The sequence below is a fragment of the Topomyia yanbarensis genome, chromosome 3 (genome assembly GCF_030247195.1).
Source record: "Topomyia yanbarensis strain Yona2022 chromosome 3, ASM3024719v1, whole genome shotgun sequence".
In the NCBI taxonomy this organism is placed as follows: domain Eukaryota; kingdom Metazoa; phylum Arthropoda; class Insecta; order Diptera; family Culicidae; genus Topomyia; species Topomyia yanbarensis.
In genome coordinates this window covers 98,754,131-98,769,669 of record NC_080672.1, presented here as the reverse complement: position 1 = coordinate 98,769,669, position 15,539 = coordinate 98,754,131, and the positions used below count along the sequence as shown (strand labels likewise).

At 36.9% G+C, this 15,539-nt stretch overlaps 1 protein-coding gene across 6 annotated transcripts in view; it reads right to left on the bottom strand.

The window, feature by feature from the left end:
• The window catches only part of LOC131694211 (5-hydroxytryptamine receptor-like), a 572,517-nt gene that overhangs the window by 122,597 nt on the left and 434,381 nt on the right, over positions 1-15,539 (bottom strand). For all 6 annotated transcript variants that reach the window (XM_058982716.1, XM_058982714.1, XM_058982718.1 and 3 more), the window contains one exon: positions 2,737-2,980. In XM_058982716.1, the coding sequence (XP_058838699.1) occupies positions 2,737-2,980 (244 nt within the window). The remainder of the gene's footprint in view (positions 1-2,736; positions 2,981-15,539) is intronic.

The following is a 15,539-nucleotide window of genomic DNA, read 5'->3' as shown; positions in this document are numbered from 1 at the left end:
TACAACATGAGCTAGTACCTCTTGAACCATGAGAAACTCGTGAGTCCGCCGTCTCAATTAATCTCTGCTTACTAACTGCACGTCGAGTTAACGAAATCTTTTAAAGTAGCCAAATAAACTGCCACTAGCGCAATGTCAACCGGAAGGGAAAAGTGGCCGATATTTTCAAGCATTTGAAGCTGTCGAAGTTCACACAGAAATATCTGATTCGGCATGCTTTCTGTTACTGTAGTTTGAAAAGGGACATTTTCATTGAAACCGAGACCTTCAATCAGAAAATTTACATGAAATAGTGCACAAAAAAATGTTTGCTAGCTTTCAAGAAGCAACACGATCGTTCTACTCTATTTTGGCCGGATTTTGAAGTCTGCCATTATGGAAAAAGGACATGTAGTGGTATGTTGCCAACAACGTTCAGATGGCGCATAAGATACATACTAGAGCACGCCCCAATCGAGGACTATTAGTCCATCGTCAAGCGGAACCTGAAGAAGACCCAAAACTGATTGTGTGGAATAAAGTGGACGAGGTGATTGTATAGAATAATAATGGTAATAGTTAAAAGACGCTCGACCGAAGGCTTAACTGATTTTTTTATGCTTTATACTAATTGAACCTATGCAAAATATGCTTTTTTTAATTAAATTTTTTTATCAATTTAAATGCATTCTTGAATGACCACAGACTGCGCCGGTAGATGAGTGATAAGTGTGACTGATGCCACTTAGCCCAGTGGGTCTGGATTCAATCCCAGCCGAGGTCAGTGAGATTTTCTAAAGTGAAAACTCTGTCTCACGTTTTCCTTTGCAAGGGAAGTAGGGCCGTTGGTCTATGTGTTGATGACCCGATATCTGGTTGTGGAATCACCTCTCTGGCGTCAGTGATAGACACATAGTGCGGACAGAGACCGACGGAAAATGAACGAAAAAGAAAATTTGAAATAAAAAAATCATTTAAATTTACACAACCATCTCTGTTCTTACTAAATTTCCTCAGGACATACCTTTCCTTCATTTTCTAGTTTTCCACAAATTGAAACTTTATTATCCCTTGCGGATGGTGCCTCCGATGCTACTTCAGTACGACCATGCGGAACTGTGATCTACTTATCCTGTTCTCCTCGGTGTCGATGCTCTAACCGACCGTGATGCCTTCGAAGTAGTCGCGTGGGAATTGAAATCCTGCCCGATGCAGCCAGAAGAACTTATGTTTAATTGAATTGAGCAAGTGCTTTGACATTTTCTATCACTGGTTACACGTGCACAAGAGCCCACAGCAGCGCCTTCCCATCGGCATTGCTCCCGCTTGGATGAGGAAACACCAAAATCACAATACTCATAAGAGTCTCGAATTCTGTTTTGCAATATCGAACACGAGCAACTATTGCCGGAAGAATGCAAGAACTTTTCCTAACCCCCCTCGGTCTAATATTACTTTTCTCCAAAGTGCAGTATGTCGTTGTTGCGATGCCACTCCCGGCCTGGCGGCGGTGCCGGTGCAGTAACCTAAGACGCTAGACACGTTGCACTCGGCTGGCTTTGACTGGTGTAGGATCAAAGCGGAAAACCTGATGCCGGTTAGCTGGGCGCTGCTGTTGCTGGTTGATGGCTTATCCGGAGGATCCCTATGCCGGAATCAGCTCTGCACTTTGGAATTACTTTCCGGCCAAAGTTTGTTCGCTTTGCATAGTTGAGCTTGATTGGAAATAGTTCAAGCGAGTGCCTGCCTGCCTGCCTAACTATACCCGGGCGGACACTTCCCAGTGCAAGCTGCAGCAGGACGGGTCCTGTTCGTTTGGAAGTTTGTAGCGGGGAAAAAGTTTCTAAAAAGGCCAATCAGTAATATGAATTGTGAAAAATCGAATTTCTGCTGGGATTGATTTATTTATTCGGTGGCTCATTTTCGATTAAATGGTGATGTTCGTAGATCGATTACAATTGAATTAATTATTGGAAGCCATTTGGACTCATTTGATATTACTGTGGCTGCCTGTTTCGCCAGAAGTGAATTTTGTGTTTCGATTTATATCATAATTATAAACAAATATTGCACATGGATTTGTGCGGAATTTGTTCAACGGATTTAACAACACTCTGATTATCTCTGTAAGATACAGATGCAATATGGATCCACATTTTATTACAAACCTCCCGCGTTCGAAAATATCTACGCCTAGGTTCAGAATTGTGTTTAAATCGATATGGTCAAGAAAGAATATTCTGATTTACATATACAGAATATTAGGGCAAAATTTCAACCAAATCAGAAATGATCGAACACGGTTTATAATACTATGAACTCGTCTTTGGTTGAATCGTTCACAACGAATCATGTTGGGGGTAACAAATTACACACGTCGGAATAAAGTTATCTCAGGCTAACCCCTGTACGTATTCGTGTGAACTCACTGTAGCTGAAAATATAACTTTCGTGTCCCGACGCCCATCACTGTCATTCCGTGAGGCGACGGAAAAACTAGCAATCTTTCCGCATTAGCTAGTGCTTATAGCCCGGAAAGATTGGAATTAAGACACTTTTGGGAGTGCTTCCATTTTCCGCCTGTTGCTTCCATGCCACACCAATGTGTACGTAGAAATAATGCGATTTTTAGGGAAACACTTTGTTGAATGCGATGAACCTAGTGTATTTAAACTGCAGCTAATTTCCTGACTGCGTCTTGGGTTTTTCCCAGTCGATGGAAGTTGATATAGTAAAAAAAACGCATTGATAACTCACCTGTCCAAGGCAATGGCCACTAGATGCAGTATGGATGCCGTACAGCACAGCACATCGCTAGAGGTCCACATGTCGCATAGATCCGCACCGAGTCGCCACTCGTTGGACACCTCGTAGACCGCTCCCAGGGGCATCACCAGACAGGCCACTAGCAGGTCCGCCACCGCCAACGATAATATCAGATGGTTGGCCACGCTTTGCAGGTTCCGTTCCAGCAGAATCGCCGCTATTACAAAAACGTTTCCTGTTTGGAGGATTGGATAAATAACATTAGCAACGTCAGTGTCGGTAGATTACAGTGATGGTTAGTTGTTAGAAAAGTGCTCTCGGCTGCGGTTTTGGCATATTTAGTACATACAGTCTCAGAACTTGACACAAAATAGTTCTCCCTAGAGAAATTCAATCGGTAGAATACAATGAACGAAATTTCTATAAACCTAATTGTTGCGGCACAGCATCATTTTCGACCGTCCCCTCAGTTGTCATCTTCATGGATCATGGATGGGATGTGATAATGGACACTATGCATCATCCGTGTTGCCAGTTGTGCGGCGTTTAATTTATGCTCATTTAAATATAAATAGATTTTATGAATTGAACCAAATCAGGGAAATAGTATGTAGTCTAGCCACCGCTCTAGGCGGTCGGTCTTCAACCCGTCTTGGGCTTAGTCAAAAGTTGGGCTTAGTTAAAGGAGTTACCCGTCTTGGGCTTAGTTCTAAGTTTTAATGTCGCTAGGCTTATGGCGATTGCGCTTGAACCCGAAACTGAGTCAGGTTCTAACCCAACCGCTGTCAGTTCATACATTTTGATAGCAGTTGGGATTAGAAACTGACTCAGTTTCGCTTCAAACGAAAACCACATTAGTGTGAATAAATAATAAGATAGATGAAAAAGTGTTTTTACTTCTGTGAAGTGTTCACGAAAAATCCTGCTCGAAAGGAACAAAAGTCGCTGTGAAAGGAATCTCAGCTCCCTACGTCCGATTAAAACCGAACCTAGATAACACAACGTAGGCCCTAGGCACTAGACGAAACACTAATATTAATCATACAGAATTGATTTGATGAAACTATATAGTGTCCTATACGTTGTATTGTATTTCATAATTAAAAGAAAAATTACACAAGCTTTCCTGATTACATAATAGAACGCAATATAATACAGATCTATCAAAAGACAACTACATCCGGTTACGCTGTCGCCGCTGTCGCAATTCGTCATTGTATTTATCGTCCTTGTTCGGGTGATAACAGAGTCATCAAATAAACTGCTTCTGGTGAATTTGGCCGCAGTTCGTGCTCGACGTTGCCGTTGTCGTAATAAATTACACTCCAGCCTGGTTAATGTTTTGATAAATTTTGGCTCCATCTCATCCCCTTCAATCACCATCTCAATCACTAGCAGCAGTGACGCTGTGTGTGTGCGTGTGCTATCTGACTATCTATCTACAAACATCATGGTTGTAATATCTGTAGTACTATCGTAAGGACATCCGCCCTTGAGCGGCTGTCAACGTGAATTTTGTTAAACCGACGACAAGGATAGATGGGGTCGGTCCGAACCTTGATGACAGACTTTATGGATTTCAATTGGGTGACAATCAATCAAAGCAACAAAGTGGACTTCCTTCTGTATCTAGATACTGCCTATATCCAGTAGTGAGGTACTTCCTTACCTAAACTGCCCATGATCGCATATCAGTCCCATAAAGATAGGAAATCCCATAGAAAACGGGACAACTATGCGATCATGGGTAGTAAAGAAATCGACTTGTGGCTATGAGTGGCGCTGCTCGAACTGGCATTAATTTGATTTGTTGAGGGTGGGGAGTTAATTGAAAAGTTTTCCATGCTTTGAATGATTGTGGGTATTCAAATAATTAAATTAAGATTGAGTGATATATTGCGTGGCAATCCGCCAATGTCAAACGTTGATAAGGGTGTTTTTCAAATTAATATAAACTGCTCTCATAGTACTATAAGTAATATGCTAACTTCAACCTAGGTATTTTAAATTTGAATATTTCAAAATCGAAAAAGTCATAATCGCTACTGAAGAGTTGACAGCAAACTTCCAGAGAATTATTCTGATCGCAGTGCGTGCAATGAGTTTTGCACCGAAAAATGTTTATTTTCTGAAAAAACCTTCTCGGAACTTTTTGAAAAACATATGTTTAACAAAACACTTATAATAAAAAAGTGCATTAGGGTGGATGTACCAATAGTCGCATACTTAAGAAAAACTTTTGTTAAATCAACAAATAGACCTATGGGCAATGTTAATACATTAAACAAAAGCTTTCAATCCCTACTTCATAGGAAAAATATAAGGATGGTTTAATAACCAATTTATGTATTCAAAACCGCTTGTACCATTATAGGAACACATGTACCAATAGTGGTGCAATCGCTAATTTCGGTTCCTATTGTTGCAAATCCCATTGATTTCTTATGGAACTTGCAACTATAGGACCATTAGATCAACTATAGGTGCAAGGGAGCTCAAAATTCGAAGAAAATCAATTTTTTCCTTAGTTTTTTGGAGCAAATTTCAAGGATAAAAGGCTTATTGTCGCATAATTTTAGTGCGATGAATCGATAATAAATATTTGTTGATGGTTGGTACCTTAGTTAGCCATATAACCCACTACTGCAACAATTGGTACACCTTAACTATAGAAGCACTAACCCTAGATGATTGTGGAAGAAAAATTATTCAAACCGATTTTAAATTTCCCGTTGGAAAGGTCACTTTTTCTTCTTTCCAAAACGCAAAGAATTTTAAATCTGTTGAAAAATGACCGCGCAGAAAAATGAAAATCGTGTTGAAAATCCTGAAAATGTTTTTCAAACATGGTTTTGTGTTCTGTTTGACGAGGTCTACAACGTTTAACAGACCACCTTAAAAGCACATTCATTTTTTTTTCTAGCAGCGGGTAATAGTTCGAAATTTGGGTACAAGGGCGGCGCTGTTATCAACTTTTTTTAAATGAAGATAGATAGAAATATGAAGATGCAAACTTTTTAGGTCCTGTACATTTCGAAATGGAGCATGTTTTGGGTACAAATTTAACTTACGGATTATGCTTTCAAAAATGCGCTATATTTCATTATTGTAGGATCGACAAAGTTAGGGTCTTCCGAAGATATACTTATAATTACCTGACATACAACTTTATCGTAGGCACCATATTTCTATCTCGTTCCATTAAATATTTGATAACTGCGCCGCCAAATTTCGAACTAATATGAAATGATCAAATGAAGCGCTAGATGCTTTGCAACAACTTTGACAAAGACACTATAACTCTTAAAAACGAAAGATAAGGAAAGGAGGCGTGAATTGTTGGTTGCCCTCTTTTGGATGCCTCACCGAATTACGAAAATGACCGTGAATTGAAAAGTACTACATCTTAGTTTTTGAAGACAACATTAATCAATGGACTACTAATAAAATAATGTATTTTAATAATAAAAAATTGTTATTGTTGAATTGCGTTTCCTGAAAAAAAAATTCAAAATATGGATTACCCCCTTTAGGGCGCCAATATTTTCTTGAATTAATTTGCGAATTTTTGAACAAGAATACTTCTAACGTTTCAATATTGGGTTCCTATTTCAAAAATTTCTGCTTAGAAATTTTCCCAGTTTTTAAGCGCGAAAATGAACGAAATCGCACAGACTAGCACCTAAGCGACTCAATCAAATACGGGTAGTTCACAAATAGCAGGTGCTGCATGACCGTTTTAATCATTCGTCGCTCGAATATTAAACGAGCAACATGATGGCTGTATCGTCCGGACGATGCAATCGTTCGTGCGCATGTGGGGTTTCGGTTTGTTCGTTGGGGATACGTTTTTTGGCGGTTTGTGGGTGATGAGCCTATTGACACACACTTTTTTGTTTTTTGGACTCAAAATTATTTTTCCCCAGTTTATCCAGTCTGAGTATCCGTGTTCATAGGTTGTTTTTCATAAAGTTGTTGATTGTAATCGATCAATGCAAAAAAAATCGTTGATTAATTAAAATAATAGATTAGTATTAGATATAATAGATTAGTAGTCCATTTACGAACTCTTTTTTACGAATTAATTTCGAAATAGCGAACTCTTTTTGAAAAGTTTGAGTTCGTACAGTACAGCATGCAGTTATATACTTATGTATTCTTAGTTAATTGTTACTAATAAATGGGCTAGACGAGTGCATCACGGAAATCGATGTCTTGAGCCATTTTGTAATCCAAGATGGCGACTTCCGGTTTAAATCAATTCTCTATGACCTCAACAATATGCGTATGTTTGAAATGGGGTTGACGAGTGTATAACGAAAATAGAACCCATATTTTTGGTTATCTAGAATATTGCTCAACCGGCAATCGTCATAAATATTGGACTTCGAAAATGTTCCAATTATTCATTTTCATCATCTACTTATCAAGTCAGTTTAAAAAATACCCATATTGTTAGGATTATCGGAAATATTGCTCAATCAACGCATGTTGATAAGAATGTGAAGCAAATTCTTTTTACAAACTTAATCCCAAATAACGAACACTTTTTTTACGAACTAATTCAATTTACGAACCCCCGGTTTGGTTCGTAAATGGAGCTTCCAGTGTATAAAAGTAAAGGCAGAGAGCATGGTATTATACTTGCCTTCAGAATTTTGTTATATGTATAGCAGATTGTAACATATGGGAGCAGGAGAATTGGCTATAGCGTATTTTAAGGAAGATTATATAGTCTCCAGCCCGGTTTCAGTCAACAGTTTTGACAGATGGAGATTCATTCGCGAATTGTGTTGCACGCTCTTGAAAAGGGTCATATTTTTGATGTTGCCGTGGTCTTGTCATACACAACCCTTTAATGTTTTACTATTTTCCAATCCAAATTGCACGGAGAAACTGAAGTGTATTCTACTTCATTGCGCTTATTTATTTAGCATTACCCATCCATTTTTAGCGCTTCAGATGGACTTTTTGTGCGCAAAATTCCCAAATGGGAAAAATTTGAAGCGGTCCAAATTTTTTTAGGCATAGAGACACAAGATGTTACATTAAGAATATTTTTAAGGGTTTCGGATTCTACTCGTCAGTAACTAACACCAACTTACTGCTAATTAGATAAGTCTAAACTAGCATCAAATTAGCGCTAGTTAGGCACCAAAATAAAAAAACACGCACGTCTTGTGCGAACGCCAAACAACTGACTGGTATCAAATGATGTCTCGATAGTAAGTACAAAAGTTCTGTTTTCCGAGGAGGAATGTGAATCGAAACCGTCAGTTGGTGTAAAACTTTCCTGAACACGAGGCAACAGCATTCCCAGAAGCCCGTCGTCGAAGTTAGCTCTTATGAGCAGCAAAAATTAGTTCATCAATGGGATTTCGAATTTGGGGATACTTACTGTATTCACTCAAAATATTTGAAAATTTGAAATGGTAAACCAATTTTCTAGAGTGCTGATTTAGTCCACGAAGGTAATCGAATTAAAATATTTAGTAATCGTTTTTTACGTGTTAAGGTAAAATTACAACTGGTTGTCTCACATTCCTCGACAATGTCTATGATCTATTTCAATAATCCTTTGTGGTCAAATGGACAGAAAGGATCAATGGACTTAAGTGTTTCATTTAAATCTAAAATTACCCACAAAACAACCTTTCTGAACATTCCTCCACTTTGAAATTTTTATCCATTTGAAGCCGTTAGGTTAGAGTACTATTGCTCATCTATATTTAACGCTTCGCATTGGGCCAAATGGTTTTCAGGCTGCACAAATTAGTCCAAGGAGGTCAATCCTAATCATCACCTTCTTTTCCGGTGTTGACATAGTTTTCGAACATCTGACAAGACTTGCTGAAACCGACTGCAATCACAATTCATTCTGTTCAAGATTTGCGGCTCGGTCATGAAATTAGCGGGAACCAATAACGGTTCCCGCTTCGGTCAGTTTATTTAATATCGATTTTTTCGTGTGTGTTGTGTGTGTATGTGTATTAGACTGGTTCAGTTTTTGACTTTTAGCTTCACCAAGCTTTTCTGATTCCTTTTATGGCCCTTAGTAATTGTGCAAATTTTGGTACCGATTGGTTGTGTCTACGAACCCTCCAAAAATTTCAAAGTTTATATGGAAGTTTGTATGGAAAATCGGTTAACATTGAAAATAAATTCTTAAAAAATCACCTCATCATTCAATTAATCAGAATACTTTATATTTCTAAAGGTGTTCTTCTACTGAACACATTCGGGGAACATTGCAAGTTTATGAAAATTCGTTGAGAAAAGTTATTAACAAAAGAATCAGTATGACTTCAAAACAAGTGGATTTTATTAGTAACCATAGCAACCCTGTTTGAATAGCTACATCGTTATGCCTGTGTAAACTAGACTTGCAACCCACCGCTCGCGTATGGTGGATACAGCTATTCAAACAGGGTTGCTATGATTAATATTAAAATCCACTTGTTTTGAAGTCATGCCGCTTCTTTAGTTAATAACTTTTCTCAGCGAATTTTCATAAACTTTTAATGTTCCACGAATGTGTTCAGTAGAAGCTTACCTTTGGAAATATATAGTGTTCTGATTAATTGATTGATAAAGTGATTTTTTAAGAATTTATTTTCAATGTTAACCGATTTTCCATACAAACTTCCATATAAACTTTGAAATTTTTGGAGGGTCCGTAGACACAACCGATCGGTACCAAAATTTGCACAATTACTAAGGGCCATAAAAGAAATCAGTAGAGCCTGGTGGAGCTAAAAGTCAAAAATTGAACCAGTCTAGTGTATATGCTACCTTCCACCATTCGGAAATGAAAATGATGGCCTCTGCTAGTAGCACGGAACGACACAAACTGATTTATCCACCAGCCGTGTACATCTCACGAATATTTCCTTCTCGGTATTGTACAACCCTCCGTTCGCCACAAGCAGCCACATACGAATCATAATAGACATGAATCTATAGCGGACCTATATTCAAAACTTTTCATCACTTAAGTGTTCGGTTGGTGCACCATATTGGCGGCTTTGACCGAGAGGAGCTGAAAATTTTCACCATTTTCGAGTAGTTTTCGAAAGATTTTTTATAACACAGTTTTCTCGTTTTTTAATGCATGTTATACATACTCCAAATTTTAGAACTACATTGCTGAACATATTTTTGACAAAATTGTCTTACCATTAAATAATTTTGTATGAGTATGATGGAAGTTATTAACGTTCAAAAACTGGCCTGGCTCTTTGGCCGGACGAACCCTATGTTTCAAATATTGATATATTTTGTTATTCCTAGTTTTTTTCTATATTGAATAACATATTCTCCAAATTTTATGACCATCGAATGAGGATTACATTTTAAAGGCGATTTAAATTTCGCTATGTCAGGTAATTCCAATGATTTTCATTTTAGAAACCACAGTATCTATCTTCACTTTAAAAACATATTGCTCTTTCAGTTTTGATCCGATTTGAGCACAACTAGTCTCATTTTAAAAGGGATTTGAAGAACTTTGTTTATCATTTCTAAATGTTCGACAAACTTGATTCAAACTACGACTTAATTGTGCAAATATATTTTAGGTGATCTGATAGCGAAATCTTTTTTCATAAATGTGTTCTGCACAATCAGGTGAAATAGTTCGGAATGGTCACTTATTATGCATTCTATGGGAAATGATCTCTACTTTTCGAATTTCAAGATCATGTTTTTCCCGGAGAGGTTAAAAATCGACATTTTTAACTGTTGGCTGATATGGAGGCGCATGGTTCCTAGCTAAAAATAACAACTGAATGAAATGTAAACAAACACTTTATGAAGAGATTTAAAGTAGTATTGTCCAATTATTCATTTGTTTTTATTTATTTAACAGAATTATATCCATCGGGCTTTGGAGTCTAAATCAGTCATAGGGTTATAAATAGTTATAAATAACAATACATCTGATAAACTAAAGTAAAACATTATCACATCAAATAAAAACATCAAAGCACAGTAGAGCGGCTAATCTTATTGACGAAGATGACGACTGGACAACTAATTAAACTCAAAAAACTCTTCCACTGTGGCGAATGTCCGAATGCATACGGTAATCGGTTCGTTGGATCCAGACTTCCCATGAACATCGACAAGTTTGTACCTGTGTACAACATTTCGTGCACGCGTTCAACCTCAAACATGCTTCGTCTCGATGTACAGGTTCGCTTCGAACATCGAACCCAAGCGAACGATGTACAAACTCTACACAGAAAAAAAATATTTTGTGATTTTAAATTTATTTTCATGCACATATTTGGAGCATGGATATAAAGGTAAAATAAAGTTCCACCATAAATTTACACAACTTGTCGTGCTTTTTTAAACGATATTTATTATAATTTTACACGTTGATTGAAAATTACAGTTTCATTTAACAGCAAACCAATGCACTTTAATGCATTTTAATCCAATATTGCTGTAAAATCAATGACATGTAATATCACACGAACGAAAGCGTCAAATTTTATGCTTTTGATGCTCCCATTGAGTGCATCGAATTCAACTTAATTTTTAATCAAATTTTTGATTCAATCTGTGTATGTTTACATTCGTATTGATTTACTTTTACGTTAAAATTTCATTATTTTTTGATGTGTAGTTCAAATATCCGTATTAGGGCATTGCAATTTTTTTAATTCTCAAAGGCCCCCCACCTCTCATATTGTGACAAATGTCAAAGTAAGTTCAGATACCAAATTTCACATCATTTGGACAATTTTAGACCCCCGCCCACTTTGCTTGAAATTTTTGGAAATTGGTACTATGGGAAAATATGGAGGAAAAATACATTAAATGCTATTACTTTTGAAGTAGCAATCAGAAAATTACAATTTATACTTCTTTTGAAAGGAAATAATCTTAGTATTCCAATGGAGTTATTTTTGTTTCTAGGAAAATACGGGAAAGTGGGGTACTGGGTCATTTTGGCCCCAAAATCCCATATTTTTAATGATTTTTCTGCTCCGTAATGCAAATCATACATATTTTGTAGTTTTTCTAATGTGAAAAACGCTTTTAATCCACCTAACAGTGTGATGAGACATTTCTTATAACTCTTATCACTCTCTTCGGATATTATATCGTTTGAGAACATTTAGAACTTGATGCTTCGCGATGTTTTTGATAACACATACTACATGGGAAAGTGGCAGGACTCAGAGAATCGCTCAAATCAGCATAGGACAACATCAGCGCTAGAAATCTCAAATCAAATCAATGGGAAGCGAAAAAATGGCCCATAAAATAGACATAGCTACGAATTATTGTTAATGCTCTGTTAATAAAATATCTAAATTGTGGTGGGAAAACTGAATTTTCCTAATGGACACCATTCAAAGAAAATCAACAGTGAATATTTCCAGACTTTTATTTCCTATTTAAAAACTATTGTGTTTTTTATATCCTAGATTGCATGATTCAGTGATCGAAACCCAAAACTTCATAAAGTATTTGAAATTATTAAATTAAAATTTGTTTTTGCTATTGAAATTTACAAAATGATAGTATCGCCCCTTTGGCGATTGTTTACCTTTTCGGTCCCACCTATCAGCATTGAAGTATCGTTCTTACGTTTTTTACAATAACTACCGTTCTACACCACCGATTTCGTCCGGGTTTTTTTCAATAGCGATCATTGTTACTATTTACAGCTGGTATCAGCTTGATAATCCTAAAAAAGGTAATTGTTTACTTTAGCTACTTTTCCCCCTGTAAGTGGAAAACATGTTTTTCTTTCGTGAATATGCTAGTTTAGTGTTGTAGATTCATAAAAATGAGGCGGAAAGCGAAAATTTGTAATAATTCATTAATTAGTTTTAAAGTAAGTTATATCTAATAACTTTGTTCATAGGGTTATTGTGCTCCCGAAAGTAAGGTTTTTGGCGAAGCTAGTTTAACCCATTCATGCCCATGTTGTTTGTGGACAACAACGTTTTTAAACAGCTATAACATTTGATTGGGGCAAGATTTGCTCACAAAAACAAGTAAGGCTAATAAACGAGACTATTGCTTTTCATTTGAGTATTAACAGTTACAAGGATCATCTCTAGAACTGAAGTTATTGTAATTAGTCTGATTGGATTCCGATGGAGCAGTGCTGCCAGGAGCAGTTTACGTTGATGACGGAAAATGATTTTTTCATATATCTTCGTTATGTTGCAATATTTTTGAAAACTGATGAAACCTATCAATTTTGACTGTCTTTGGCTACGTTTTCCACGCTAGTGGACTTTTGTAAATATTCTAGAAAAATTGTATTGAGCATTGGAAGGTAAAAATTGAGCAGCTTCTAGCACTACGAGGGTAGCACCTATCTTTATGAAAAAAGGTTTTTTGTGTCTATTGACCCCACCGTTTTCAAGGAAAAATAGTTTTGAAAGCCTATCTGCACTAGAAAAAAGTTGGGCATGAAAGGGTTAATGCGGCTATGCCGCATAGCCGTAGTCCTCGTACTCGTCATCGGAAACGTAAGCGAACCTGTAATCCACTCGTTTGCCCGGTATACTCAAACATAGGGGCTATCCCTAGTTTAAGTCCGACTGAGCGGTAGCGAAACAATGTTTTATTTAGTAACAATAGGATTGTATTCATCGGCAAAAATTAAATTATTGTCACTGCCTAATGTGGCTACGCCACATCGTTTCAATTGGGTGCTGTCCGACTTCGCTGCCGCTCAGTCGGACTTAAATTAGGGATAGCCCCTATGTTTGAGTATACCGGGCAAATGAGTGGATCACAGGTTTGCTTGCGTTTCTGATGACAAGTACAAGGAAGGCTCGTCCAGCGGATCCTCAGAGGCTTTACGCCGCTTCGGATCCTTGGAGTCGGCTATGCGGCATAGCCGCATTAAACTAGCTTCGCCAAAAACCTTACTTTCGGGAGTACAATAACCCTATGTGCAAGGTTAGTAGGTAGAACTTATTTTTAGTCTCATTAATAAATTATTAAAAATTTTCGCTTTCCGCCTCTTTTTTATGAATCTTCAACACTAAACTAGCATATTCACGAAAGAAAAACATGTTTTCCACTTACAGGGGGAAAAGTAGCTAAAGTAAACAATTACCCTAAAAAATACGAAAATGACAGTTTCGCCCGTTGTATTTTTTGCTGTAGTTTAAGAAAGCAATATCGTAGAATCCAAATTTTTAGGTTAATTGGTTGCGTTTCAAAGCCCTCATTCGCATGTATGAAAAAAGCCCTATGTTTACATTTGTAAGTATCGCCATTTTCACAAAAAAAGGGTTGAAATGAAATCGCAGCTCCGGATATCACGCTATCTTTGAAGTGCATGCGTACATAGTTTCAAATTTTACTTCGACATCGACTTTTTCTAAAGGTGACTTCCCAGTAGTATCCTTGATTTGAATTATTATCGCTAATCCTAATGCCAAAAAACAAATAAAAACAAACAAATGTTGTAGCTCGATTCAATAAGAAATCCCCAAAAATGAAATGTACCTATTAATGTGAAACACAGTGAATAATACATACAATAAATATCCATTTTTATCAGTCTCATGGTGTATTTTAGGCTGACAAAATGGGGACATTGACTAAATCGGGCAATTTTTTTTTCTTTATAATAAACTGAAGCTGTTAAAATACTGTTGAAATATTCTTGATGTAGTCTGATAACTATTTCTGATTATGATGAACTTTTTATTTTTGCATATTTCCATCTTCATGATAAGGAAAACATGCTCAAGAAAGGATTTACTCGAATTCTGTCTTGTTCGTCTGCTAGAGCCCATCAAACATATGTTCATATTTGGCTGATAAAATCAGGGTTTCAATGTATTATAATAGATATTCAGCATTCGAAGAAGTTTCTTGTGAACGAGTGTAGAACGACTTTGTTTCTACTTACTTGAAGTCAGCAGCGTAGCCAGAAATTCGGTTTGGTGGGGGTTTGGTGAAAATCGATCATACTGTCCAAACGGCATAATTCCGAAACCGTAATTCTTGAACTTTTAAAATTATGCAGAATTAATTTTTCAGAAATAGTAACAGAGTTCGTGTCTAGCGAATTTGTTGAGACTTTATTGTAGTCATGAATATTAACCTGAGAAAAATCACCATAAATACTTCTTGGGCGATATACCGTCAAAATTATTTTATCAAATGATGCGCTGTTTAACGTTTGTAAAACTCATCGAAGATACTAAGCCTCCGAAGTTGGCGGTTTCAAAATGATGCTATCTTGACCTTAAATTACTGATTTTAAACATTTGACCTATACATATAATTGGTCATACAACAAAAATCAAATGCTCATCAAAATCGATCAGAACCTGCTAGTATCGAATGGAAATCGTCATTTTTCATAAATTTCTCTCTACATTCGTAAAGTGTTATCCTCATATTACGTTTTCGTCGCAACTCGACGCATTCCCAAAAAAAAAATCTGTCTTAGTCCACCTAGTGGTGCAATTGTGCTTGTCTCATTTGTCCAGACTACGATTCCATGGCTGGTTATGTTCAATACAATGGTGGAAATGAATATTACATGTTCAGTACGATTTGCACATACATACAATGGATCGACAGCCACGATCTTGAGATAATATGTGATACTGAAACATCGCTTGAAACCAGCGGCGGATCATGGAGAAAGATCCGGGAGGTCCAGATCCTGCCGAAAATTTTCAACTTGTTAAGAAATTTTAAACTAGTTTTAATTTTAAAGTAGCAACCCCTTACTGCATACTCCCTCCGGGCCGGTATGATTGACGATTTTTGGAGTGATTACATAACCTTTCTAT